Source organism: Anguilla rostrata, chromosome 2 (assembly GCF_018555375.3).
Source record: "Anguilla rostrata isolate EN2019 chromosome 2, ASM1855537v3, whole genome shotgun sequence".
NCBI classification, from domain to species: domain Eukaryota; kingdom Metazoa; phylum Chordata; class Actinopteri; order Anguilliformes; family Anguillidae; genus Anguilla; species Anguilla rostrata.
Window position 1 is genome coordinate 28,275,998 of NC_057934.1, and position 27,859 is coordinate 28,303,856.

Genomic DNA, 27,859 nt, shown 5'->3' on the forward strand with positions numbered 1-27,859 from the left:
TTCAGACACTCCACTACAGCAGATGGCAGTACTTGAGCGTGTGTTTTTGTTGTTCACTACTATCAAACATCACTTACAAGAAGAAGATGAAATTGTTACGTCATAATTATGGGACAGAGTAGCGTTGACCTATTCATGCATGTGAAACAATGTAGCTACCCCGTTATAGCTTACACGTCTAATTTGCATTAAGAGACCACTTTCAAACTATATATATTTGCAGTTTTACAAGACGACCACCATGCTTCGCTGCTCTATAATTGTTGGCTGTAGAGAACTTGGTAAAAGGGTAAGTAGTGAATTTGACAAACTAGCTACTGTTATTGTTAATCAGTTGTTACTGCGTTGACCGAAATTTCTGTCGCGTTAACTAACGAGAAGTGGTGGTAGTACATCGCATCCGATATCAGTTCTCAGTTAATTTCACCTTGTAATGTGTTTGTTGTGTTGCAATCTTTCCGTCTTGTTTTAGTGCATTTCCTCGCTTACTGGAGAAGGTGCACTCCCCGCCAACCTACGCGTCCCTTCGAATCTCGTTGAACTTCCCCGAACAAGTAAGCATTTATTCAGCGTTAGTCATTTCAATACACTGCCACATCGTTTAACAGTTAGCCAAGCTGGTTAATTTAGTTCTGTGCAATGTGATATCGTCACCTTACCCATAGTCGGACACTCGCTCAAACCCGGACACGCTGCCTTGTGGCGCATGTCCCTCCTTTTCACTGAACATTTCGAAAGGTCATGTGCAAAAAGTACTTGTCCTGTATTTATGGTAATTAAACTACCTTTGTGTGAAATTTCATGTCCATCCAAACATATCTGGGCGTATTACAAAGTGTTTAATAAACATCACTCTGTCCGAGTGCATAAAATGGGCACTGGGCGACGATATCGGTACAGTTTACTCTCCACTCTCGCAGGCTTTGGATGTGGGATGTCAGTCTATGGGTAGGCTAGGCTAAGTGGCGACGGTCTTCTAGTTCTTCCACAAGGAAGACAATAAGTTAGCTGACTTTACAATTCATGTATGTATGTGTTTAAGACAAGTGGTGCTTTGTTTCAAGCTGTTCATTTGTCGGGTAAACGGAACTGGAACAACGCATGCACACATTATGCGAAAAGGTGCCCGTCTATGAGTAACCTGACGATAGTGTTTTGTTTTTTTTTCCTTTTCAGAACGGTCTTTATCACCTGGTTGCGAACTACCAGTGTTACGCAGGTGTGAGGCGGAGATTCCACTTCATCTCAGTGCCAGACAGACATGGCTGGAATCCTTGAGAAGCCGAGAAGACGATCAATTGGGCTTTGTTGAGCTGCACCCTGACGTCTTTTCAGTACCTCCCAGGTATAATTTATGCAAGCAATAATGTAGGAAAATGTATATTGTAACGACTAAAAGTACATTAAAAGTATTTGAGCCTTATGTTTGAACATACATAAAGGTCAGTAGTGACAACCAATTAATGTGCAAGAATGTGTGTATCTTATACATTGTGTATTTAGGTTTTATGGTTTTCCCATATCACTTTGAGATTTAAGTAATTCATATTGGGTAATAGTGTGATGTATTAAAGAACTGGAATCCAAATAGCTGTTTGAATCATTTAATCGCTTTTGGGAAGTTGCTTATGAGTTTGTTTAAAATGAGTACATCATGAATTTAACATTCCCTTTTGCATAAGCCCCTTAAAGGAATTTTGAATGTATACAAAACATCTCATGGGATGTTTTTTCTCCTGTCATTGTTTTTGATCTGTACAGGGTTGATATCCTTCATCAAGTAGAAGTCTGGCAAAGGAATTTCAAGAGAATTGTAGGTGAACTTGTTACATCAAACATAAATACTTGAGCCGCGTTTCCACCGCAGGAACTATACCCCGGAACTATGAACCTTTTGAGGAACTCAGTGCGTTTCCACCGCAGGAACTAGGGTCTAAAATTAGTTCCTGGGGCTTTATTTTACCCCCCAAAAGGTTCCTGCTCGGGGGGTAGTACTTTTCGAAAGTACAGGAACCTTTTGGGTGGAGGTTGCAGCGCTGAACATTTCTGATTGGTCGAGTACTCGCAGCATTTGTGTTGTATTTATTTTCCGCCATTACCCGCCATGTTTGAAAATATGCAGCGGCAAACCAATTTGTTTTCATAATAACTTCAAGTCAAACTTGTATGTTATGCGGCGCAGTAGCCTACTTTTGGTTATAGCCTGTCAACGTCTTGGAATTATAACGTGTGCTCTTCTGTTCTTTTCTTGCTTTAGTATTCGTTTCATAAAATGCTAAGCATTCGTGCTTGGACAGCATATTACGTACTAAAACATTCAAACGGATTAATTCGGTTGCTGAATATTTTCTTCCGGATTTTCTTTGTTAGCCCGTTGTAATTGACTCAAAACGTTTGATACAGATGTGAGGTATGCGGTAGTTCTGCGTAATTAACATTGGTGATACAGTACAAGCAAACTGGAAATCACCTTCCGCACTTTTTGTCCGGGTAAAATAACAGGTTAATTCTAGTAATCTTCCCTTTAGCTTTTTCAGACTGCTGTAATTTTACTCAATTTTACTGCCATTTTTTAATTCCACGAAAAGACCAGGAAGACTACATTACATTACATTACAGGCATTTAGCAGACGCTCTTATCCAGAGCGACTTACACAACTTTTTACATATCACTTTACATTGTATCCATTTATACAACTGGATATATACTGAAGCAATGCAGGTTAAGTACCTTGCTCAAGGGTACAACGGCAGTGTCCTTACCCGGGACTCGAACCTGCGACCTTTCGGTTACAAGCGCAGTTCCTTACCCACTGTGCCACACTCCGTCCTGTAGACTGAGTGGAGACTATGGACTCATTTATGGTGCATTTATATTCGCATCTGGAGGGCACACTTCGCTGCTCGGCTAGCAGTAACTTCGAAGGAAAGCAAACGGTGGCTGTACCACTACTAATTTACATTTTCACGCAAGTCCGAGTTTTCGTTCTATTCTTGTCATTTTGCGATTAGCCTATATGGAATTGACGACGAGAAAGTGATCAAACAGCAAATTGTTTACAACGTGTGCATGTTTTCTGCTGTTGTTGCCAGTTATACATATAAATGTGAATGCATTCTGTCGCTTCGGATGTCAAGACATGAAAGCGAATGTTCACATAAGAACATAATTAATGTGTTTGAGAGGCTATATGAAAATCAATAAATACAAAAGTAACCATATATAGTCATTGTTGGTAACCCATTGTATATAAGTGGAATAAACCCCTCCGGGCTGTCCCGGTTATTAGAAAATAATGTAGGCTACTTCGGTGGTAGTATGGGGTTACAGAAGAAATCATATGACAGATAGACCGACGACAACGTCGCTTTTTCATACGTCAGTGGGCTAATTTGCCTAATCTTCACGGTACTTTAGACCCCGGTGGAAACGCAGACAACCATTGGCTGAAGGAACCTTTTAAGCCGCGTTTCCACCAAAATTATCCGGAACTTTCAGTCCCAGGAACTACTTTACCAGGAACTAAAAGGTTCCTTCAGCCAATGGTTGTCTGCGTTTCCACCGGGGTCTAAAGTACCGCGAAGATTAGGCAAATTAGCCCACTGACGTTGTCGTCGGTCCATCTGTCATATGATTTCTTCTGTAACCCCATACTACCACCGAAGTAGCCTACATTATTTTCTAATAACCGGGACAGCCCGGAGGGGTTTATTCCACTTAAGCCGCGTTTCCACCGCAGGAACTATACCCCGGAACTAGGAACCTTTTGAGGAACTCAGTGCGTTTCCACCGCAGGAACTAGGGTCTAAATTTAGTTCTGGGGGCTTTGTTTTACCCCCCAAAACGTTCCTGCTCGGGGGGTAGTACTTTCCGAAAGTACAGGAACCTTTTGGGTGGAGCTTGCAGCGCTGAACATTTCTGATTGGTCGAGTACTCGTAGCATTTGTGTTGTATTTATTTTCCGCCATTACCCGCCATGTTTGAAAATATGCAGCGGCAAACCAATTTATTTTCATAATAACAAATCAAACTTGTATGTTATGCGGCGCAGTAGCCTAGGCTACTTTTGGTTATAGCCTGTCAACGTCTTGGAATTATAACGTGTGCTCTTCTGTTCTTTTCTTGCTTTAGTATTCGTTTTATAAAATGCTAAGCATTCGTGCTGGGACAGCATATTACGTAGGCTACCAAAACATTCAAACGGATTAATTCGGTTGCTGAATATTTTCTTCCGGATTTTCTTTGTTAGCCCGTTGTAATTGACTCAAAACGTTTGATACAGTTATGTGAGGTATGCGGTAGTTCTGCATAATTAACATTGGTGATACAGTACAAGCAAACTGGAAATCACCTTCCGCACTTTTTATCCGGGTAAAATAACAGGTTAATTCTAGTAATCTTCCCTTTAGCTTTTTCAGACTGCTGTAATTTTACTCAATTTTACTGCCATTTTTCAATTCCACGAAAAGACCAGGAAGACTATGGACTCATTTATGGTGCATGGTTCGCATCTGGAGGGCACACTTCGCTGCTCGGCTAGCAGTAACTTCGAAGGAAAGCAAACGGTGGCTGTACCACTACTAATTTACATTTTCACGCAAGTCCGAGTTTTCGTTCTATTCTTGTCATTTTGCGATTAGCCTATATGGAATTGACGACGAGAAAGTAATAAAACAGCAAATTGTTTACAACGTGTGCATGTTTTCTGCTGTTAATGAATGTGTTTGAGAGGATATATGAAAATCAATAAATACAAAAGTAACCATATATAGTCATTGTTGGTAACCCGTTGTATATAAGTGGAATAAACCCCTCCGGGCTGTCCCGGTTATTAGAAAATAATGTAGGCTACTTCGGTGGTAGTATGGGGTTACAGAAGAAATCATATGACAGATGGACCGACGACAACGTCAGTGGGCTAATTTGCCTAATCTTCGCGGTACTTTAGACCCTGGTGGAAACGCAGACAACCATTGGCTGAAGGAACCTTTTAGTTCCTGGTAACGTAGTTCCTGGGACCGAAAGTTCCGGGTAATTTTGGTGGAAACGCGGCTTTATATACAACGGGTTACCAACAATGACTATATATGGTTACTTTTGTATTTATTGATTTTCATATATCCTCTCAAACACATTCATTAACAGCAGAAAACATGCACACGTTGTAAACAATTTGCTGTTTTATTACTTTCTCGTTGTCAATTCCATATAGGCTAATCGCAAAATGACAAGAATAGAACGAAAACTCGGACTTGCATGAAAATGTAAATTAGTAGTGGTACAGCCACCGTTTGCTTTCCTTCGAAGTTACTGCTAGCCGAGCAGCGAAGTGTGCCCTCCAGATGCGAACCATGCACCATAAATGAGTCCATAGTCTTCCTGGTCTTTTCGTGGAATTGAAAAATGGCAGTAAAATTGAGTAAAATTACGGCAGTCTGAAAAAGATAAAGCGAAGATTACTAGAATTAACCTGTTATTTTACCCGGATAAAAAGGTGATTTCCAGTTTGCTTGTACTGTATCACCAATGTTAATTATGCAGAACAACCGCATACCTCACATAACTGTATCAAACGTTTTGAGTCAATTACAACGGGCTAACAAAGAAAATCCGGAAGAAAATATTCAGCAACCGAATTAATCCGTTTGAATGTTTTGGTAGCCTACGTAATATGCTGTCCCAGCACGAATGCTTAGCATTTTATAAAATGAATACTAAAGCAAGAAAAGAACAGAAGAGCACACGTTATAATTCCAAGACGTTGACAGGTTATAACCAAAAGTAGGCTACTGCGCCGCATAACATACACGTTTGATTTGAAGTTATTATGAAAATAAATTGGTTTGCCGCTGCATATTTTCAAACATGGCGGGTAATGGCGGAAAATAAATACAACACAAATGCTACGAGTACTCGACCAATCAGAAATGTTCAGCGCTGCAAGCTCCACCCAAAAGGTTCCTGTACTTTCGGAAAGTACTACCCCCCGAGCAGGAACGTTTTGGGGGGTAAAACAAAGCCCCAGGAACTAAATTTAGACCCTAGTTCCTGCGGTGGAAACGCACTGAGTTCCTCAAAAGGTTCCTAGTTCCGGGGTATAGTTCCTGCGGTGGAAACGCGGCTTTGGAGTAATGACAAAAGAATTGAACATGGAATTAAATTTATGTCTGCTAAATTGTTGAATAATCCCTGAGTATTTAACATATGGTAAATGATATTTCAGAGCCACGCTAAGGTGAAGTGCAGGGCGGAGGTGAGAGGTGGGGGCCGGAAGCCTTGGAACCAGAAAGGGGGTGGTCGTGCTCGTCATGGAAGCATCAGGTCTCCTATATGGAGAGGAGGTGGGGGTACACACATTCTATGGAGCCTTTCTTAGATAGAATACTTCATTATCCCCATGGGGATATTTTTCTAGGAGCATATAACATTTGCATTTACAAAGAGACATTTATACCAAGTATGAGATGAGATTTTGCTACAGAAAATACAAATGAAAAAACAGTATTCACAACTGAATATACTAAAGGTTCTGACATTACTAATGGACAGCAGTTAAAAAGCCACCAAGCATATTTTGGCAAGATGAGTTGAATAATGCTAAATGTAGATTCAACACAACACATACATGTTGTGACCGTGTAGAATGACACTTAACATCTGCAGCATGTTTGTAATAATATTATTCTCTTATGTCTGACAAGTCTGGATAAAAGAAAAGGTGTACAGTAATGCACATACAAAATCCTAACACCCTGCAAATTCACTATATCAGAATTCCAGTGGGTCAAAAGTTTACATACACCAAGTTGACTGTCTCTTTAAACAGTCTGGTAGAGTCCAGAAATTGATGTAATGACTTTTTAGAAGCTTCTGATTGGCCAGTTTTCATAATTAGGAGTTAACAGAGTAAATTGGCCCCTGTGGCTGTATTTAAGGGCCTATTTAGAGCCACTGCCTTTTTGTTCTTGATAACATGGGAAAATCCAAGCAACACAGCCAAGACCTCAGAAAAGAAATTGTTGACCTCCACAAGCCTGATTCCTCCTTGGGAGCAGTTTTCAAACAACTGAGGGTACCACGAGCATCTGTACAAACAATTGAATGCAAATATAAAAATCTCGGGACCACACAGACACTTCATCTTTTAGGAAGGAAGACAAAATTAACTCCCAGGGCTAAACAAACTTTGGTCCAGAAGGTTCAACTGAACCCCGAAACAACAAAAGAACTGGTGAAGGAGTTGGAGGCATCAGGTACCAAAGTATCTTCATCCACCATTAAGAGAATCCTGTATCGCCATGGCCTGAAAGGCTGTCACGCAAGGAAGAAGCCCCTACTCCAAGACCGGTATAAAAAAGCCAGAATGAAGTTTGCAGGTTGTCACTAGGGCGAAGATCTAGCCTTTTGGAGGAGTGTTCTCTGGTTAGATGAAACACAGATTGAACTGTTTGGCCATAATGATCAGTGCTATGTAGGGAGGAAAAAGGGTAAGGCTTTTAATCTGAAGAACACCATCCCAACTGTGAAGCATGAGGGTGGCAGAATTATGTTGTGGGGGTGTTTTGCTAGAAAAGAGGTGCACTTCAAACTAGAGCCCAACCAATGCCAGATTTTTGGGTCCGATGCCGATCCCAATTTTGGAGAGTCCTAGCCCACCGATTACCGACGTTTTGACTGATATTTTTTCAAAAAGTGCAACATTTTCAAATCAATTTGAAAAACGTATATTTTATTAAAGTTTCTATATTTAAGAACATTTAACTTATAAGCAAACAAATAAAAATAAACACGCAAAGAACTTTTTAGATAAAAAAGTAAAATTTGATATTAAATTAAATATATATATATTAACACCATCTTTAAGTGTGTGAAATCAAAATAACTCCACACCTTGCTTTCACTCCTTTCTTTTCCAGCCATCTATAAAAAATTAATTTAAAAAAATCAGTTTTCCAGTTTCAAACACGTATTTTTATGAATATTATTATTGTTGTTATTATTAATTTGTTATTATTTCTTAGTATCTATTCTCAGTACATTAATTATATTTTCTTATTTTATTCCTACTACATGATCTCAAAGAGTAAGATTATCTAGCGAGCATCCCTGTCCATAAGAATTCGGTGGTGAAAATAACTACAATGCGCTCTGACATGTGACGAGATGACACTCGCTCGCAATAACGCATTAGCTATTGACACAGCCTCATTATTTCTTATTATATATTGTCAGTAGGTTAAATGAATTATATTTTCTTATTTTATTTCTACTACATGATCTCAAAGAGTAAGACATTATCTAGCGGAGCTAAAGAGTGAATCAAGTGTAACGTTAGATGAAATTAAATTGACTGGATGAAATACGTGAAAAAACTACAATGCGCTTTCGTGCAGGTTACCCGCGCTAACTGTTGGTTGATTCACTTCTCCAACAGCAATCCTTCTCTCATGTTATCACGACAAAGCTAGATAACATAGCTTAAAATGATCCATGTTAGAAGTGTTTTATCTTCGTTTTTACTGTCTGGTTAGCTTGCTACGATGACGCGTGACTAGATGACACACTCGCCTGCAATAACGCGTTGGTTATAGACACAGCATCATATAGTAGCTAATATTATCTCAGATAAAAAAAACAAATGTGTGATGCATTCAATCACCATTTTATTTTGGTTGGTTATTTATTTGAGAATACAGCGATGTCCTCTGGAAATGTAGATCCTACGCCGCTTATTTGCTCACTGCCACTTCATAAAGGCTTGCTAGCCAGCTAGCTTGCTAAAGTGAACCAAATATGTTAGCTAGCTCGCTCGCTCGATAATGAGGATTGATAAACATAGTGGTCGTATAAACGCATTTACTTTCACTAAATATACATACCTTTATTGCGGCAATCGAATCCGTGCATACAAGTCTTGCAGTGGAGAATATTGGATGAGGCACGAGTGACAAACGTGTTATTAGAGAAGTAGCGCGTCAGCTGCTGAAGTTCACACTTGTATTAGAGCTCCCTCTACTGGATAATTCTAGTAAATAGCAATTACAACGTTCGAACAGACAAGTACAGATAAATAATCATTGTTTTTTTGTTTATTATACTTATTAAAAATTCGGGACACATCGGCGGCATAACTGCCGATCCCGATGTCGTAAACAAAGTCAAATAATGGCCGATATATCGGCCAAACCGATATATCGGTCGGGCTCTTCTTCAAACAAGACCAGGTCAAAACCTAGTATTTGGCTGGACCAAACTGGCTGACCAATGGTGTAACTTCATCAGTCAGTCACTCAGTCACAGACATGCACGGTGTAACTTCATCACTCACTCAGTCACAGACATTCGCGTTTATAGGGCTAGCCCCGCTATTGCGGTCCAGCCAAAAATAGATGGCATCATGAGGAACAAGGATTATCTAGAAATACCAAAGCAACACCTCAAGACATCAGCTAGAAATTGAAAACTTGGTCGCAACTGGGTCTTCCAGCAGGACAATGATCCTAAGCATACCTCCAAAGTTGTAACAAAATGGCTTAAAGACAACAAAGTGAAAGTACTGGAGTGGCCATCACAAAGCCATGACCTGAATCCCATAGACAATTTGTGGACTGAACTGAAAAAGCGTGTCCGAGCAAGGAGGCCCACAAACCTGACTGAGTTACGCCTGTTCTGTCAGAAGGAATGGGCATAAATTCCAGCAAAGTATTGTGAGAAGCTTGTGGAAGGCTACCCCAAGCATTTGATTCAAGTTAAGCAATTAAAAGGCAATGCCAGCAAATACTAACAAAGTGTGTGTAAACTTTTGACCCACTGAAAATCTGAAATAGTACATAAAAGCTGAAATAAATCTGTCGCTTAGCTATTATTTTGAAATGACCTCTTATGGAAATAAAGTAGACATCCTAACTGACTTAACACAGGAAATGTATGGTAACATGAACTATGCGGAGTTATGAAAAATTGAGTTTGAATATCTTTAGTCTAGGTGTAAACTTTTGGCCTATGTATGTGCACTAGGTGATCATCCTCATGGAATTTGTTCATGGTTAAGAGCTTTACTCTTAAGCTTGAGTATGAACCATGTCTTGATACAACACACTGTTTGGACACGGGGGGGGGGGTACATTTCATAATTATTTGCTATTTTTTGGAAATATAATATTGTACATTGAGGTTCTTTTCTATACCCAAAACAATTACATATTTAAAAGCTTTGTTTTTTTAAATGGGGCAGTAGTTTGCAAGTGTGTTTTTTCTGTTGGAACACTGAACCAGAACAGCAAACTGGTGACAAGAGACTGTATTACATTTAGGTTGACATTGTAAGTTTTAAACTTAATTTATCATTTTAACATGAAGGAGTTGTGTAAGGGTGCTATCCTTTTCTGCTATTTAGCTGTGTGTACATACACTCTATGACCAAAAGTATCCAGACACCCCTTGGTCTGGGGCTGTTTTTCATGGTTTGGGCTAGGCTCCTTAGTTCCAGCAAAAGCAGATCATAATGCTACAGCATACACATTCTAGACAATTCTGTGCTTGGGGAAGGCCCTTTCCTGTTTCAGCATGAATTTGGCCGCATAAAATACGTGCAGTTTAAGCACAACGCATTATTCTCAATGCAGCTTAATTTTGTATCCCCAGCAAAATATAGAGTATTAAATGAAGAATGTGGAAAAAAAACAATTTTGCATAGATGCCTTCTTTTTAATGTATAACTTATTTTGATTGCCCTTGTAACCTTACAAAAACCAATTCTCCCTATTTTTCCCTGAGACATCTGAAAATGCTGACTCCGTAAAAGGCGGCCATTTTGGTTGATCATTGATAATTTATTTCTCAATAACGGTTTTGTATTTGGAGCTCTAGCTTCAGTTTTAGAAACAACAAAGAATGGTCAGGTAATCTACATCTGTCCCCTGGGAGAGCGTTAGGCTCAGTGATTAATAAATTAGAAGTGTGCAAAGATCTTGGTTACTCAACATATTCACAACTTTATGATGCCTGTGTTTCTCCTGTACTGAATTATGCTGCTGGCATATGGGGCTTTAAAGAGTCTAAAAATACCAATTCTATTCAGAACAGAGCCATATGTTGTTTTCTGGGTGTACATAAATTTGCTCCAGTTCTAGCTATTCAGGGTGATATGGGGTGGGTGCCTGGTCCTATACGACAAAAATGTGAGATGGTCCGCCTGTGGAACCGCCTGATCAGTATGCCAGAGGATAGGATAACCAAAAAGGTCTTTCTTTGGGATAAATTACACCGCATCCCATGGACTAAAGAACTTGATGCAATTTTTGAGGAGGCTGATTTACAATATATTTACAGAAATAACTTAAGGTGTAATATTAACATGATTAAATATAAGCTTTTATCCAACTTTGAAGAAAAGTGGCTAATGATATATTGCTGAAACCAAAATTAAGAACATGTATTCATGTTAAGCAAAACTATGGCCCTGAACCATATGTTATGGCATACCTAACCAGAAGCCAAAGGTCCCTGGTTGCCCAGTTACGAACCGGTATCCTTCCTCTGGCTATTGAAGTAGGCAGATTTAATGATGTAATTGAAGAGAAAAGACTATGTCTGTTATGTGATCTGGGTGAAATCGAAAATGAATCCCACTTTATGCTGTACTGCACATATTATGAAGATCTAAGAGCACCAATTTTCCATGAAATGTCTGTACGTAATCCTGAAGTGTTTTGGGGGGGATGATGAAAAATTGGAATGGCTATTTAAGTTTGACGTTTTTAAAATGGCTAACTTTGTTTCAAAAGCCTGGAAAAGAAGGCAAGATGGATTGTTTGTTTAGTCTCTAATGAGGTGTTATTATTTATGAAATGATGTTGAATATGTTGCAAAAAACTTGGAAAAGAAGATAAGAAGGTTTGATTATGGATATACAGTATAGTATATACTATACTCTTGTGTACAGGGTATATGTATCAGATATGTGTCTGTAGCATTTTAATAGGTCTAGGATTTACTCTGGATCTGTTATATGCAAAATGTTGGTGTCATATAAGCCCATGTGGGCTGGGCATCCATGTGATGCATGACACAATAATAAAATTCATTCATTAAGTCTTTACAAGTAGGTAAGGATTATATATATTAAAAATGATTCTGAGGGAGAGGCTCAACAGCCCATTTTCCATGGAATGACTTAAAGTGGTTTGTTTACACGTGGAGTGAGCGTGGCTTCTATTTATAGAAAATTGCATCCTCTATGTAACACAGTGAATGTGTGAAGAGCTGAATTTACAATAGTCAAAGTATGCAGCACTTTATTAAGACTATTCTAAAACTGTTTTAATTGTTCTTTGTCCACCATTTTTAGGGGGAATATCACATGGCCCTAGAGGACCAACAAGTTACTATTACATGCTACCCATGAAATTGCGTGTGCTCGGATTAAAGGTTGCTCTAAGTTCGAAACTGGCTCAGGTAATAACTTTTAATTTTGGGTAACCCAGAGTTGCTTCACAGCAAAGTCCTAGAACATCATTTTAACTATACCTTTCTTTTTTCGAAGAATCTGTTAATTTTGTTAAATGCGTGTACACATGCATGGATGGTTGGATGACATGATCCTTTTGAAAGCAGAGGAATACTTGATTTTCCCAAGATGATTTAAAAAAATTTTTTTTAAGGATGGTCTTCATATTGTCGACACTCTAGAGATGCCAACACCTGAACCGCAGTACCTCCTGGATTTGGCTCGATACAGAAATTGGGGGGAGACCATCTTGATTGTGGACATGTGAGTTGGCCAAAAATATAAATCTGTTATAAAGTTTGTTCAAGTGGAAAATCAAACCGCGCAGGACTGAAACACCCACAACTTGGCTTTTTATGATGCACTTTGAGCTTTATTGCTATTAAACTGGCTATTTGCCTTACAAGTGCCGTCAATGCTTTTATTACACTGTTTAGATTGCTCAATTTGTTTTGCTTATGTTCTGTGCAGCACTTGATGTATCCCATGTACTAAAGGTACTGCACAAGTGGTTATTAATGCATCATTAATTAGCATTAGTTGGCTTTCTTAGTCCTTGGTTAGAATCCTATTAACCAAGTGTACTGTTTTACAGCACATTTTTATTTATTGCTTCCAATGAGTAAAAGTTAAATGCAATCCTTAATTTGTATTGGATATTTCCATTGGACATTCAGGGTGAAAAAAGTTTCCTTTCCTCACCTGGGGCCTCATTTATAAATGTTTATAAAAACAATACTTATTTCACTTTCCCCTCGGATTTGGGATTAATAAAAATTAACTTGACATCAAAACATGCACATTTACGCAAACTTGACGTCTCCATTGGAAAAGTAGTGAAATGCGTATAAATGTCCTACAGAACAGTTTCACTTAGTTCTTTTCACTTCTTATCAAAGTACACAGTTGTCTAATAATCATATCCCTTGTTAGGAACATCCTGGACGCTTATACCATCAGGGAGATAATCTAGAATCACACAGTACAGATGCACAGAGTACCCTCATCCCAGAATCCATTCGAATTCTGAATGCGAGGTCCAACAATGTGATTTAAAGTTGATAGGGAGGGATTTAATCGGGGAGATATTTACCTGGATATAATTATATTTGTATGTTTTGGTCTCATGTTTGTAACTATGTGAAACTGCCACTTTAAGACGCAAGAGAAATTTCTGTGTAATCAAAAGTATTGTCTTACCTTGAATAATAATCACAAGCTGGTAAGGGTGACTCAATAGGGTGACAGTTTTATAAATCAGGATATTTTTGACTGTATGCAGTTTTCTTTTGCCTGTACGTAACCATTTAGTGTAGAACCTCAAACAAAGTTTTATAAGAATGGCCCCTGAGCTATAGCCCATGCACAGGTGAAATCATTGTGGCAACAACCTCATCTGTTCTCTTGGGATCAGAGTAATGACAAAGAAAGGGAGGCAAGACCCTACTTCAGGGTGCTCTGACAGAGCCAAACTTTTGTTTTTCCTCCTTGCTTAACCATGAAACTTCTCTGTTATACTTCACAGAAATGAACTCCCTGAAAACATCATTCAAGCAACAGACAGTTTGAAAACTGTGAATGTTATTCCAGCCTTAGGTGAGTCTGCCATCATACAAAACCAAGCATTAAGCATTGCAAGCTTCTGAAATGTGGTTAAATTAACCTAAACGCCTGTAATGTAATTCGCTTTTTCATAGGGTCCACCAATTTCAGAATATTAGGCTACACAACTGTGTACATGCCCTGCATGAACAACAAGCTCCTGGTTAGTGTTTGCTGGCTAGTGCTGAGTAACATCTGCCAAAATGTGTTCATTACTGCTTTTACATAGTCTAAACTTGTGTTCAGACTAGCTGGTTCAAGGTTTAATTTTCCTGAACTTAATATGAAACTGTGAGAGAAACCAACAAAAGACAAAGGCACAAGTCATGCATGTTTTACAGTCAAAATATCCTCACAGGTATTTGCACTGCATCATTTTCAGTGATGACACAAAATCCCAGCTGCCTGAATACTTCAGTTCAATCCATGTTGTATGGCCAGAGATTATTCAACAGCTGCAGTGTTTACCACAAATAAGTCTATATTGTGGATTATGGTAATGTAAACCCATCGGCCAATATTTCATTCCAAAACTGTAGGAGTCAAAATTGCCACTAATATGATGCAGACTGAACAATACATTTCAGATTAACAAAATACATTTGTAGGCCTGGCTAATGTATCCCTTCCTATTTCCATTACATAGTATGAAGAACTGTCACATAAACATGTGATGATGACGTATTCTAGAACAGGGCGTTGCTGCAAAAAAGCATCCGTGCTCAGCGAACCTACCCTGGGTGAATAAAGGTTAAATAAAAAATTATAGAAATACAAGTTGAACACTTTGACCTCTGTGCTTCCCAGGCACATTGGTATCTTTTTTTCCAGGGCATGAATCCTCTAAATTACAGCCTATAACACAGCTTTGTGGAACTCTGTATTTATAGTACTGTTTGTGTGGTGTTTTTCACAGGGCTAAATGTTCACAGCATGCTGAAACACGAAACACTGGTTCTTACGCTGGAAGCTGTGAACTTTCTGGAAAAGAAGCTCCTTTGGCATGACTCTCGATTCACTCCTCTTTATCCCTTTAAATTCCCCTACAGTGATTTTCCTTGAATGTACTCACAGGCTGGAGTAAAACATGATAGTCCAACTGTCGGTTTACCAATGCTTATATGGACATGTTCCAATGAATTCAACTTAAATATCATTTAATGTTATTGAAATTACACTTAAAAAACATACACCAATATTGCAATCTATGTATGGAAGAGGTACAGACAAGGCACACAACTCAGTGGTACAGCATTCCCTATAATGGTTGGAAGGCTCTTTGGGGTAGGATCCCATTTGCCAGGTCATGACGCACTTCCCATCTCAGTGCGGACCGTTTCTTCTCTGTTGGCACTACATAGGTGTTGGGGATATAGATTTTCTGCAGCTTCTGTTGAAGAAAATTAATAGTGTGTGAGAATGTGCTCCAGTCTGACAATTCCAACAACTCGTTTGAAACAATCTATTCAGCCCCTAAACTGAAGTGAATTAATTGCAATGCAAAACTGAAAAAGAAGCTGTAAACCAGAATGTCAAATGTTGAATGGGCAGAGTAGTCTGCATGGCAAGTTTGTGTATTCAGGTTCTTTATAAAGTTTCTTCCAGTGTCAATCCAATGTCGTGTTTCCTTATTCCTTATGATTCACACCTGCAAAATATCATGCTGTATGGCTCTGTTCTTATGATTTAGTTGAGAAACACCTTAAAGTGTAGGTGCGACTGCAGTATATACTTTCTTGCAATAACAAGCGAAACGTAACAGGATTTATCTGGCATTCAGATATTACATGAGTCATATTGACAAATTATAATTCTGTATTCCATTTGCAAAAATTCACCTTTTTAGCATGTTTTATTTTAAAATTAAGATTCATTTTAGTGGTTTTAGGGGCAACAAATAAAATGGGAGGGCTCTACAATGTATCTGCAGGCAAACAGAGCATACTTACTCTTGAAGGCTTGCTTTCATACATCATTTGCTCCTGTAAAGCATGAAAAAAATTGCTAGTTAGTAGGTCTGCAATTAAATTACTGTTTTAAGTTTTTCCCTTTTATCACACCACCATATACTAAATTTTTTTGCTGTCTGGAAGATTTCTAATGGCAGGTCATCTCAAGCCTGCAGACAAGCTCAAGTAAATTCTCCCCCATTTGGAATGTCCAACTGTATACAGCTGCTCTCATTGGAGGAAGACTCTTCATGTGCAGCTTTAGCAAGCATCGTGCAGTTGTGTATCGACCAGGGAGGGATGCTAAAGAGCAGTGAAAACCAGTCATAAGCCTGGGTGATGTTACTACCAAATCAATGCATCTTACTCCAGGCACATGAGGTCCCCCAGAGGTCTTCACAAGTTCAGGCCAGATTTCTGCTAGGCCCTCAACTTTCATAAATTTTTTACATAGCACCATGTAAATGTTGCATGTTTAAAAAAAGAAACATTGTAAGTCACTCTGGATAAGATGCTGAAATCACTGCACATAGCTATATTCAACCATAGATTACAGCATTCTTTATTTACTTTATATCTGCCATTAATGTAAATACCCGAATTTCTGAGCGAAGTCCTTTTCTATCCTTTTCTCCCGGTGCTCTGAAAGTCTCCCAGTCTTGTTTATACTGAAAATACCTGCATAGTAGATACAGTTAAACCACTGCACATAAATGAAATGTCTTGAGCAAGAAAAAACCCAAAACTTTTGTTTTCCATCCAAAGACTTTGCACTGTACACAAAGCCTTGGATTGTTATTCAGCGTGTTAAAGACATCCGTGAAGAGGGTAAAATGCCCTACTTAAAACACAAGCTTGGCTTACTTTGCTACCGGATCAGTCTTCTTCAGGTTTCTTGTGTGAGGGTGTGCCGACAGTGGCCGAATAACTGCAGAGGTGATTCATGATTAAAATATGGCAACAAGGTAAAATATTAAATAGTGCTTATGTATTGTAGGACACTTACAGGATTTTGGATAAGCTTGAATGTCATTCTCACTCCGGGATCTAGACTGAAGGAGGTAAGTAAAAACTATTTAGCATCCAATTTACCACTCAGAAATTTTCCCTGATCTGCTGGATTTCCACTGTAAAGAATGCCCCAGTATTGCCATTATTCACCATTTTTTCATTTTTACTCATACTTATTTCAATAAAACTATCTTCCTTCAGGATGAAGATTGATACACTGCAATGAAAATTACAATTTTTCAGTAAAGAACCAAAAAAAGGAATAGTACTAATGATATTCACTTATACTTTTTTTACCCTGAAATCAAAATGTTTTTATTCTTCCCACTGTTGGAGGATCAGGTGCTGGTCATTGAAGTTAATGTCTGAGGTTTTCCTACTATTGACTGTGCTATAGCTACTATACTGGCATCATGACTTGTACAAGCAACTGCGTGGGCATGTCAAAATTTAAGAGTAAATGTTTAGGAGTTTAATGTAAACAAAGCATAATTGTGCAGACAGGAACATATCATTATTCAGATGGAATAACTAGCTATTTTAACTGAATAACACTATGCTGTGTCAATACGTAGTAAGCAAGTCAAATAACAAACCCAAGGTTCAAAATCAGGGTGTCACATGACTTCATTATCAGGTTAAACTAGCTAGCAAACTAGCCATTTAACTTAGTGTTTAGGCTTGATGACAGAGTCAGATACCAGTAACCTGCTACCCAGACAGCAAATGGTTTCATATTTCATTCCAAGCCAGTGCGACTAGTGTTGGCTCACAAATGATGTGCTACTGTCTGTCAGAGTCAGTCTTGGTGCAACTGGATTCTGTAAGGCAAATAAAGCTGAAAATGCCTAAGCATTGCCACATCTCTGGATCCGGAGAAAGCCATATGCTTTTTTCATGTGGTCTCCAACCCTGGTCCTGGAGAGCTACAGGGTCTGCTGGTTTTTGTTTTCACCTTAAAATCAGCACCCAATTGAGACCCAATGAAAACCAGCAGACCCTGTAGCTCTCCAGGACCTGGATTGGAGAACACAGAATTTTTCTTATCACAAAATTTAAGACTGCTAAAAGAAATTGGTTTTATTTCTGGAGCCCACTGGCACTGCAATATTACAATAACTCAAACAGTTAGTATTTGCAGTGTCCTTTTCCGCCTGGAACTTGACGCAGAACGTGTCTCGACGTGTCTTATGAAAATGAATCTTAATCCAGGATACAAGCCACCCTGTCCTTGTCTGCTGAACAGGTCACAATCTAAAAGTATTTATTACAATTTAAGGGTTACAACTGGGTTAAAAACAGACGCCGTCTCGGTGTGTGCGCTCCTGGTCTCTGCTCTGAACTGTGGTGAGAAACACACCTTTAGGCACCTGGGCTGATTAGTTAAAGCAACCCAGGTGCATGTGCTCTCTCCACCAGCCGGCGTTGCCTAGACCAATCCACTTTTCCAGCGGACCAAATGCAACAAGCATATTCTACGGAATTCAATTTAGAGTGAAGGTTGCATGTAAACTTGAAAGCAGTCAAACTAAAACATGAAATGCAGTATCATTCATGACCAAACTGTGCTAAATTGTAATAAATGCACAGACCATTTCTAGTAGTTTTAAGGGAGTTTTTTTTTGTTGCACAATTTCTCCCTTAGGTGTCTTAAGAGGCTTGAAAGAAAAACCTTGAAAGTGTACAAATATATATGCTACATTAGTAATTCTAAATATGTAGGCAGTGTTTGCGTTGTCAGTTACACAAAAAAACATTTAAGATTGAGTCACACTGCAGCATATTCAAAGTACTCACCATTGCGTTAGAGTAGGTCTGAAAGGCATTTGTAGCTTCACTTAGACTATCCATCTCCTCACAGTCCAGATGCTCCGATTCAGATGCGGTCACCGATACCCGTAGCCTCTCCAACTGGTCCTCCAGTCTGTCCACTGCACAGGTGGAAGACGCAGCCATTAATACCACATTAATGTAGTTCAGCTAATCTAAAGTTATGAACTTTGAGACAAATGCAGCAGTAATTCAGGTAAGAAAAAAAACAGAATCATACCTCAGTTCATGAAAATACACATGAATACATCATACATTTGCTACGAAGCCCAAATACATATTCTTCTTAACATCTGGGAAAGATACAATAGTGGTTGAGGTAAAACACTTTAATACAGGATAGTACCAGCCCAGTGATTTTGTCATGCTACTACACTTTCTAACTGTATTATTTTGGCTGAAAAGTCTAGTAAAATGAACTGTCTAGTAAAATCTCAAACAGAGACAGTGCTCAGTTGAAAAATATCCAACCCGATCAGCATTATGTAAACCTTAGGTTCTCAATAATATAGTGTAATCACTATATTATTGAATATTATTATATTACTATATTATTTTGTTAGAAAAGCCGACGTCATGGAGAACAAGTTGGTGTCTTTGGTGGTATGGTTCAGTGGGCGTTGACTAAAGATTTTGATACCTATGGGTTAATGCCCAGCAAGCTACAAAGGTTAACCCACAGTGTGATAGGCTTACAGCGCAAGCAGGATCACTGATGTACTGTTTTGTTATGATTTTGAGTTTATTTGATGACTTGAGTTATTACTTCGAACCCCAAGTATATAAGGGGAAAAGTGGAATGGTTTGAGAAGACTTGTCAACATGAACAGTCTCCTGTGTGCCACAAGCACAGAGCCATTCCACTACACACATTTTGCACCATTGTATATGAACACACTACAATTTCACTGCATTCACTTTAACATGGCAACTGCATACCTAGCAGTTTTAAAGTCCTAATATACACACAGAACTCAGGATATCTGCACCCCGTAGTCACTTGCCTATAAACTAGTGTATTCGCAAGCCACACAATTGTATCTATGCAGGCTACACATGCCAGGGGCATGTCCGCATCTACAGTTGAGGCCAAAAGTTTACATACAGCTAGGCTAAAGATATTCAAACTCAGTTGTTCACAACTCCGCACATTTCATGTTACCATACATTTTTGCTGGGAAGTCAATTAGGGCATCTACTTCGCATCAGAGGTCATTTTAAAACAATTGATTAGACAGATTTATTTCAGCCTTAAATTAATAATCCTAATAGTTGATTAATAATTAAATATCCTACCACCAGTATGTGTTTATATATTATTTATATCTTATATGTATATCTTGTTATACGTTTCTTTCTTCAGGGACACCACAGGGCTACGTGATGCAGCCCACAAAGGACCAGCATCACCTCCCCAGGAGGAAACATCTCCCCTGACCCTACCCTCTGCAAGCCATGCTGCTGTGACTATAGCTCCCATCCCACAGCAAGGCTAAAGATAAGGCCACACCTCCCCCAGTCCTCTAAGAGCCAGGCCAACAGGAGTGCACATGTGACAAGTCCTAAAGCCTGTCAACATCACAGCCAGCTGGGCTGAAGAGGAGGCCCAGCAGCACACCCACACTGGACACAGAATAACCATGATCCAGTGCCACCACAACACCCCTTCTTCCCATCGAGGAGTCCTGGTGTCCAACTGGATAAACACCAGAGGTCATCTTTTTGTTTTGGAAATGACTATTAATTAAGGTATGACCAACCTTTTATTCAAAACAGAAAAAAATACATTGGCTGTATAAAATCTAGGAAACGCCCAGCAGGCCATTTAACACTGACAGGAGGGCCATATATGGGCCAAGGGTTCCCCCATTCCTGGTCTACATGCGAGCTAGCAAAATACCAATTTTTTAAGGCACAGTGATTTCATTATTTAGGAGTTTAATTACCTGAGTCTTCATTGCGCATGGATTCATCACAAACATGCAATTGCCCACTCTGTTTCCTGGAGAGATGCAGTGAAAATGGTTGAAAAAAAGCACGCACGCACGCACACACATTAAAAACACATACACGTGTATTTATACTCCAGTAGAGTTCCAGAGACTTGTAGAATCTATGCCAAGGCGCAGTGAAGCTGCTCTGGCGGCTTGTGGTGGCCCAACACCTTACTATGACACCGTAAGTTAGTTTTTTTCCTTTAATTTATTACCCATAAGTATATATATGTATATACGTTTGTAGGGCTGCCCCCGAACAAAGATTTTCCTAGTCGACTAGTAGTCGTTAGTTCAAGCCATTAGTCGACTAGTCGTTGCACGTTTATGATATTAATTTAATTATTTAAATATATATTTTTGGGGGCATCAGAAAATGGTTTGAGTTCCAGGGCTGAGAAAGAATGTTATAAGTAACATTGTTAACACTGTGCTACATTACAGAAAAATACAAAACCGTAATAATGAGTCTTTAAAATATAAATTTTACAAGTGCACGCCCAAAGCGAACCGCCTAGTAACGACAATGCTAACGGCAAAAGCGGTAATGATTCTGAATGTGTCGGAACAACCAGCAAGGAGACTGAACATTTTGTTAATTTATTTCAACACAGTATAACATCACACAGCTTATGAACTTGTAACACTAACACAATAACTGATAAAACAAACGATAAATAAAAAAACAGCCTTTTGTTAAAAAACTAAATTGAAAAAATATTTTTGTTTCTTTTTAAAATGTAAATAAATATAAATTAGGCTATATAAACAAACGAATAAACAAATATACAGCAAACTGAAAGACTTAAGAGAAATATGCAAAAATAAACAGGGCTACGGAGAAGTAGCCTTAACAATGAAAACTTTCTATTTTTTCTGAGGTCAGAATGCAAACAAAAATGTAACATTAACACATTTAACAGCAGCAACGAGTTGGCGGTGTATGATCCTGACTTTGAAATGGCTATCGAGTCAGATAAATGGAGTACATGGTCGTGGCCCTAACTTCCATGTCATCTGTGGAATAGACGGCCGTGCAGAAGATTACAGCGTTTTCAATTCGTTCTACTACCACGTTAAGCGCACGCATGCCAATGAAAACTTGGTCGACTAAGACTCTTCTCATCGACTAACGGTTTGGTCGACTATTAGGGGGCAGCCCTATACGTTTGTGTGGAAATGTAAGTGTGTACGCACGCACGCACGCACGCACGCACGCACGCACGCACACACACACACACGCATGCAGTTTCTTGATATACATATATACATATATATATATATATATATATCAATTGGATTAGACATATATTTGGGGATCCCACAGGGTCTTCATTAAGACATAATCAATGCAATTCAAATTCTTTTTTTAATTGGATTGGGACAGAAAACAGGGTTCTTGCTCTTTTCACAAATCAAAATTCAGACTTTTTCCAGACTGATTTCAATTGTTTCTGTTGGGATTTTGAAATTTTGTGTTTAATTATTTCAATAAATAAAAGCATGAGTGAATGAATGAATACAGAATTAAATTAAATGTTATTACAAAGTTTGCATTGTCATTTCTATTTGTTACAAATAATTTCATTTGGAAACAATAGGCCAATATGTTCTTTAATATCAGTTTACATTTAATTTTTTGACAAAAATTTCAACTATTAGTATAGCTATCCTGTTGAGTGAATATAATAAATAGTTTAATATTAACAGAGCCAGTCCATTGCAGTGTTCACCCTTTAATAAGAGTTACACTAGTTTACACTAAACTAAACACAACCCTTAAACACCCACCACTTCACACTGTTTGGCTAGATAGAAAAAAGGGCTTAGATTATACAGTTCAGGCACAGCTGGCAAACTATTTTGTAGACCTCGACTGAACAAGGAGTTCACCACATTGGTGGCCTGGTGGCGTGTCTGGTGCTGGATGTTGTAGAGCATTTGTATTGTCATTAATGTCGACATTACAGAGTCTACCGCATGCGATTGAAAGAGTTTCAATAAATGTCATTATCTGAAAGTTCACTGACTCTGTCAGACATCAAGGACCATTAAATAAGAAGGGCTAAGGCACTTTTACAACTAACCCTGTGTTCACACAGCGAGCAACTCGGTTGATGGGTTGCCCAAGTGTACTACTCTGAGGGAGGGGCAGAAGCTTCCCATTGTATCCTCTTCGTGGTCTCGTGCAGCTACATATTATTGAAGAGAAATAATGGCATCATCAAAGACGTACAGCCACATATCAAGTCACAGTTATGTCAGGACGCTAATAAATATTATTTGTTACTGCTCTCGTTAGCCATACATCTCTCGATTTCTCTCGCTCTCGCTATTTAGCCACCTAGCTAGTGACCTCTCTATCCCTCTCACTAGCTGGAATAGAGATGTCGCTAGCTTGAACTAAAATCTGACAGATCACCACATTTGACTGACTCACTGGTTACATTCACATCAAAATTCTTAAGAAAACACAGTAATATAATTTTCAATACCAATCCAATTAGAAATTATTTGAATTCCACTGTTTATTCCACTGAATTCCATTGTGTGTCAATGAAGACCCAATGCGATGCCAAAAGCTCTCATCACAACCTCAACTCAGGAGAGCATAGACGAGTGTATACTCTCCTCCAAAGCATGTAATGTCAGCCATCCTATCATACTTCAGTTTGCAAATTGGACTCGCAGAGATACAACCTGGAGGAAGACTCTGCATGTGTAGCTCAAAAGATGGAATTGTGGGCACCCAATTGACCAGTGCGGGTCACGGGTAGGGTTGTGACGATTATGAAACTTTAGCTGACGATTATTTGTCACAAATATAATTGCTTATAATTATTTAATTATCTTAACTAATAATAGAATATAAGCACAATTATAATTGCTCCTATGACAAATGCACCTTTAAAGAAGATAAATTGATCAGTAAAAAAAAGTGCCTGACTTTTAGTGCTTTGTAAATCGAAATAAATTACACATAGGACAGTTCCGATTATGGCATAAGCCTACATAACCTACATTCTGGGTTCTCCAAAGAGCTTTAGCATCAAATGTTCCCAGATGGGAGAGGTCGTGTGGGGCTTTGCAATGAGATCAATTTCTTTCTTTTTTTTGCAATCAGTTTTTCCCCACTATGTCTAATGCCGCTATAGGCTTAATATTACACTATTGTTGTCAGTATGCCCTTATTGATAACCTTTAATCTCTCGCTGCAGCGTGCAGTCTTAATTAACAGGCTGACCTAAAACTATTAATGTAGCAAAACAATATAAGACAGGAACACATTTGGGATTATTTGAAAATCTGAGAGAAAACAGAAAATGCAAACAGAAACTATAAGAGTTTATGGAATCAAAGATTTTATACAAATTAATTGTACTCAGTTCATATAATCGAGATCACCCGTTCATATGATCATCGGCACAGCCCTAGCCATGCGTGCATGATAAGACAGTCATCCTGGCCAACTGAAGCCCTGCAATCCCTTGGTAAATCTGGACCAACTGTACATCACCCTGTGGGGCTTCCAGCCAGGGTCAGCACTGGCACAAATTGTGTTCAACACCAGACTGTAGGAACCAATTACTATTAATTACTTGTTCTGAGCAATAAAATTGTGAAAGATACCTTAGGACCTTTCGTTTAATGAAAGGCTTTCCAGCAGCCCCAAACATTGTGTGGGGACTTGAGGACTTGCTTGTATCCAAGAAAGAACTGCTAATGTTTTCAGGGTCATTTTCTTCTTGCAGGCTGTGGGGAGCAGCTGACGTCCGGGGGCACTTGGCAGAAACCGAATACCGTGTGTAAGACTCGTACTGCTCTGGTCTCTCACTGAAGTTGTCTGCAGCATATACGGAATGCACCTGGTAAGGCAAAAGACACAATTCAGAATATGCAACACGAATTGGGCCTGACTGATATAGGGCAATGCCTGAACTTAACTTTCGCAAAATGAATTTTTGAATTTTTATGAAAACCACATAACATTTAAAATAAAATAAGATTAAAACCGATTATTCAAAGGTGTAGACCGATGTTAAAGCCGAAATTTATTCTATGAAATTTAAATAAAAATAATTATGTTTCAACTTGCGAAATTGACCTATTGTACCAACCAATTCGGCATGCACAAAAAAAATTTTTATTTAGTTCTTTGTCTGTATATTCCAGTTCAAATAAATATGGGCGGCCATCAAAGTGAAGACACTCAACATCCTTGCGATAGCCTGATGAATAATCAGCTATTGCAACAGGTTTCAGATTTGGATTTTCCACATTAGCATGCAAAGGTGAGCCACACACTACTGTAAACAATACATTTTCATGCATATTGAATAGGTAAGTACAGTAGGTCAGTTCAAAAAGGACTGATTTTTAATTTTCATTCTGGCAAATAAATTTAAACTTCCACATTCGTTTTCACACCCCGATAAGAAGTTTAGATCTTGAACTCTATCTTGACATGCCCCATAGATGAAGCAACTGATGGGAGGGGGAAAAAAAACATCTAAAAAACAAAAACCTCAACAATGAAACAGGTGCATAAAATACAGAAATGATAGGAAGGATGGAAAATACTATGAAAATCAGATCCAGGTTGAAAAAATAAATAAACAGAATTATCCTTTAAATTATGCCGCTCTCCATCATGAGCAAACCTAAAAGGGCTTTTGAGCATTGATTTTTAGAAAAAGACAAAAAAAAAAAAAGAACTGACTGTATGGTCTTCCATACGACACATCCAGCTAAAAATCTCAGTTTAATGGTACACCCAATGGTATGGAATCAAATCCTTAATATACCAGTGCTATGGCTGGCAGTCTGATGAGTGCATATAATTGGAGGCAAAGCAAGAGACGGAAAACATTCAGTCAGGATTGTCCTTCTCTCATTGTGCTACATGAACTGTCCCCTGCAGTGCATCTACATCAGCAGTACATCAAATGTGCTGCTTTGAGGAAATGAGTGTGCAGCCCAGGTGGAGGACGCCTGGTGCAAAATGTGTGTTGGAGTGTGAGCCTCCCAAACTGATAAAAGACAGGCCATAGCAGCAACGAGACAGGTCTATGAGTATAACTGGATATACTAGAATGATAAAAAATGGGTATAAAACTAAAAAGAAAACAGAGAATGAAGAGCCATATTGTTCGATGGAGCATTCATCACAAAAAGATACTAAATTATTCCACGGAGTCATTACTGCTGTACTCAGCAAATGTTTTTGATTCATACAATAAAATGGTCAACAACATTTTCCAAGACCTAGCATAATATAGATACTTGCTGTTGGATCTAGACAGAAAAATTTGGCAAGTAAAAGAATCTTGAAAGAAAGAACAGAAAAGTACATTTTATGTCTGAGAATGATGAAATAACTTACAGGTCTTTCTTGCAGTGATGCTCTTGGCCAAGAGACCCCAAAGCTGAACTCTGGTTTCTTCTGAGCTGGATATTAAAAAAAGAAATTGAATAAAAATGTGTTATGCAAGCCATACACCTGGATCATTATTCTTCAATAAACTAAAAATCAAGGGAAAATCAAATATGTTAAACAGCTGTATTTAATTGCTAAATGCTAAACTTGCTTTGAACAAGAAACCTACACCAGAACAAATGTATTAAAGCATCTGGAATAAAGAATTAAAGGATACAAATATATTGCCACAATGCAACTTTAAAAGAGTACATCACGTTTAGTGTACTGTGATTTTTTTAAATGACACTGCATATTATGACTAACTCTGCAACTTCTCTCTGACAACTGCCAGTCCGTTAGAGGAATTCCTGCTGGCTCTGCTTTGAGAGCTTGGGGAGTTCACATCACTTAAACTGTGGCTCTTCGATCTCTCGTGGTGAATCAGTTGATCAAGGTCTAGGAACAGAAATACGCCGAATTAAACGCAAAAAACAACACCGTAGTTACATTTTTAAAATACTTCTAAGTGATTTCAGTCTCCCCCCCGGCTGTCTTGTTCAATACAGTTATCTCTGTTCCCTGTTGGTCGATAAAAATTCAGTAGTCATAACTTAAGCCAGTTAGTCTACTGATGTTAATATTAAGAACAGTTAAAGTCAGGTAAAAGCAAAAATAAAACTTGATTTGGTGCAACTCCGTATGAAGTTGCGCACTCGGCCAGCAGGCTAACTTTTAAGCCACTTTCAGATAGCGTTATTTAACGAACATTCACAGCTTAAAGCAAACAAAACCCCACCTCGCTTGAATTCATGTAGCCTGTGTTTTGGGATATTGGTGTAGCCTAGCACTGCCAACTGACGTTCAATTTCATCTTCTGAAAAATCAATGGTTTCCATTTCCTGAAAGACAGGTGCACTTATATGAACCAATATACTAGGCTACTTCTCAAAATGGTCAGTCAACTGGCTCGCTAGCTAAATAGACGATATTCATTTGCTGTAAGTTACCCCAATTTTCAAGAGCATCAACAACTAGCACGCGCTAGTTTGTCAAATATCACGCAAAATTAACAAGATTTCAGTATCACAAATCTGGCATCTGTTAGCAACAAAACTTGGGAAAACAGTTTTAAGCATTGCCTAACTTCTCTCTTCTACTATTAGCTAACTTGAAAACGTTACGTAGTAGCCCTAAAGGATTTTCAGTGTAGCTTGGTACTAAGCTAACCATAAGTAAAGTTAACTTCTAGTGAAGTAGCCAACGTTTCAGGAGCGTTTGCAAGAAGGTATGTTCAACTGCTTTCGAATATAGCTTAAGTTACGTAGCCTTACAACAGAATGAACGGTGTAGGTCCTGGTGGTAATTTTCTACAGTCTACGGTCGGCGGTAACAGGCGCGCCGAAGCCCTATTGCGTTATTTCAAACAGCTGAGTCGCAGCCGTTAAAATTAAAATGTACATAATAATACACCAGAGGGCTCTGCACGAATGACGCTTTCCACAACGTTGCTGCAGTAGAGCGACTAAAAATTGGAAATGAAGAACT

The 27,859-nt window shown here is 38.6% G+C and overlaps 2 protein-coding genes across 3 annotated transcripts; one reads left to right on the forward strand and one right to left on the reverse strand.

Annotated features, from left to right (window-relative positions):
• Positions 1-90: 90 nt before the first annotated feature.
• mrpl4 (mitochondrial ribosomal protein L4) lies at positions 91-15,722 on the forward strand. The gene is made up of 9 exons (XM_064324510.1): positions 91-289; positions 473-554; positions 1,177-1,345; positions 1,762-1,813; positions 6,225-6,342; positions 12,351-12,457; positions 12,664-12,773; positions 14,035-14,105; positions 15,028-15,722. Exons 1-9 carry the CDS (start codon positions 242-244, stop codon positions 15,171-15,173), a joined length of 903 nt encoding a protein of 300 aa, XP_064180580.1. The 5' UTR covers positions 91-241; the 3' UTR covers positions 15,174-15,722.
• On the reverse strand, positions 15,252-27,823 carry hyls1 (HYLS1 centriolar and ciliogenesis associated). 2 transcript variants are annotated; one of them, XM_064324499.1, is made up of 12 exons: positions 27,646-27,823; positions 27,111-27,213; positions 26,639-26,770; positions 26,279-26,343; positions 24,526-24,761; positions 20,848-20,903; positions 18,869-19,002; positions 17,067-17,112; positions 16,925-16,988; positions 16,657-16,738; positions 16,061-16,093; positions 15,252-15,501 (listed from the first exon to the last, which is right to left on the reverse strand). In XM_064324499.1, exons 2-12 carry the CDS (start codon positions 27,208-27,210, stop codon positions 15,370-15,372), a joined length of 1,080 nt encoding a protein of 359 aa, XP_064180569.1. In that variant the 5' UTR covers positions 27,211-27,213; positions 27,646-27,823; the 3' UTR covers positions 15,252-15,369. The 2 variants fall into 2 exon arrangements, with proteins under 2 accessions (XP_064180569.1, XP_064180568.1); XM_064324498.1 differs by having other exon boundaries at positions 27,542-27,823.
• Positions 27,824-27,859: the final 36 nt, after the last annotated feature.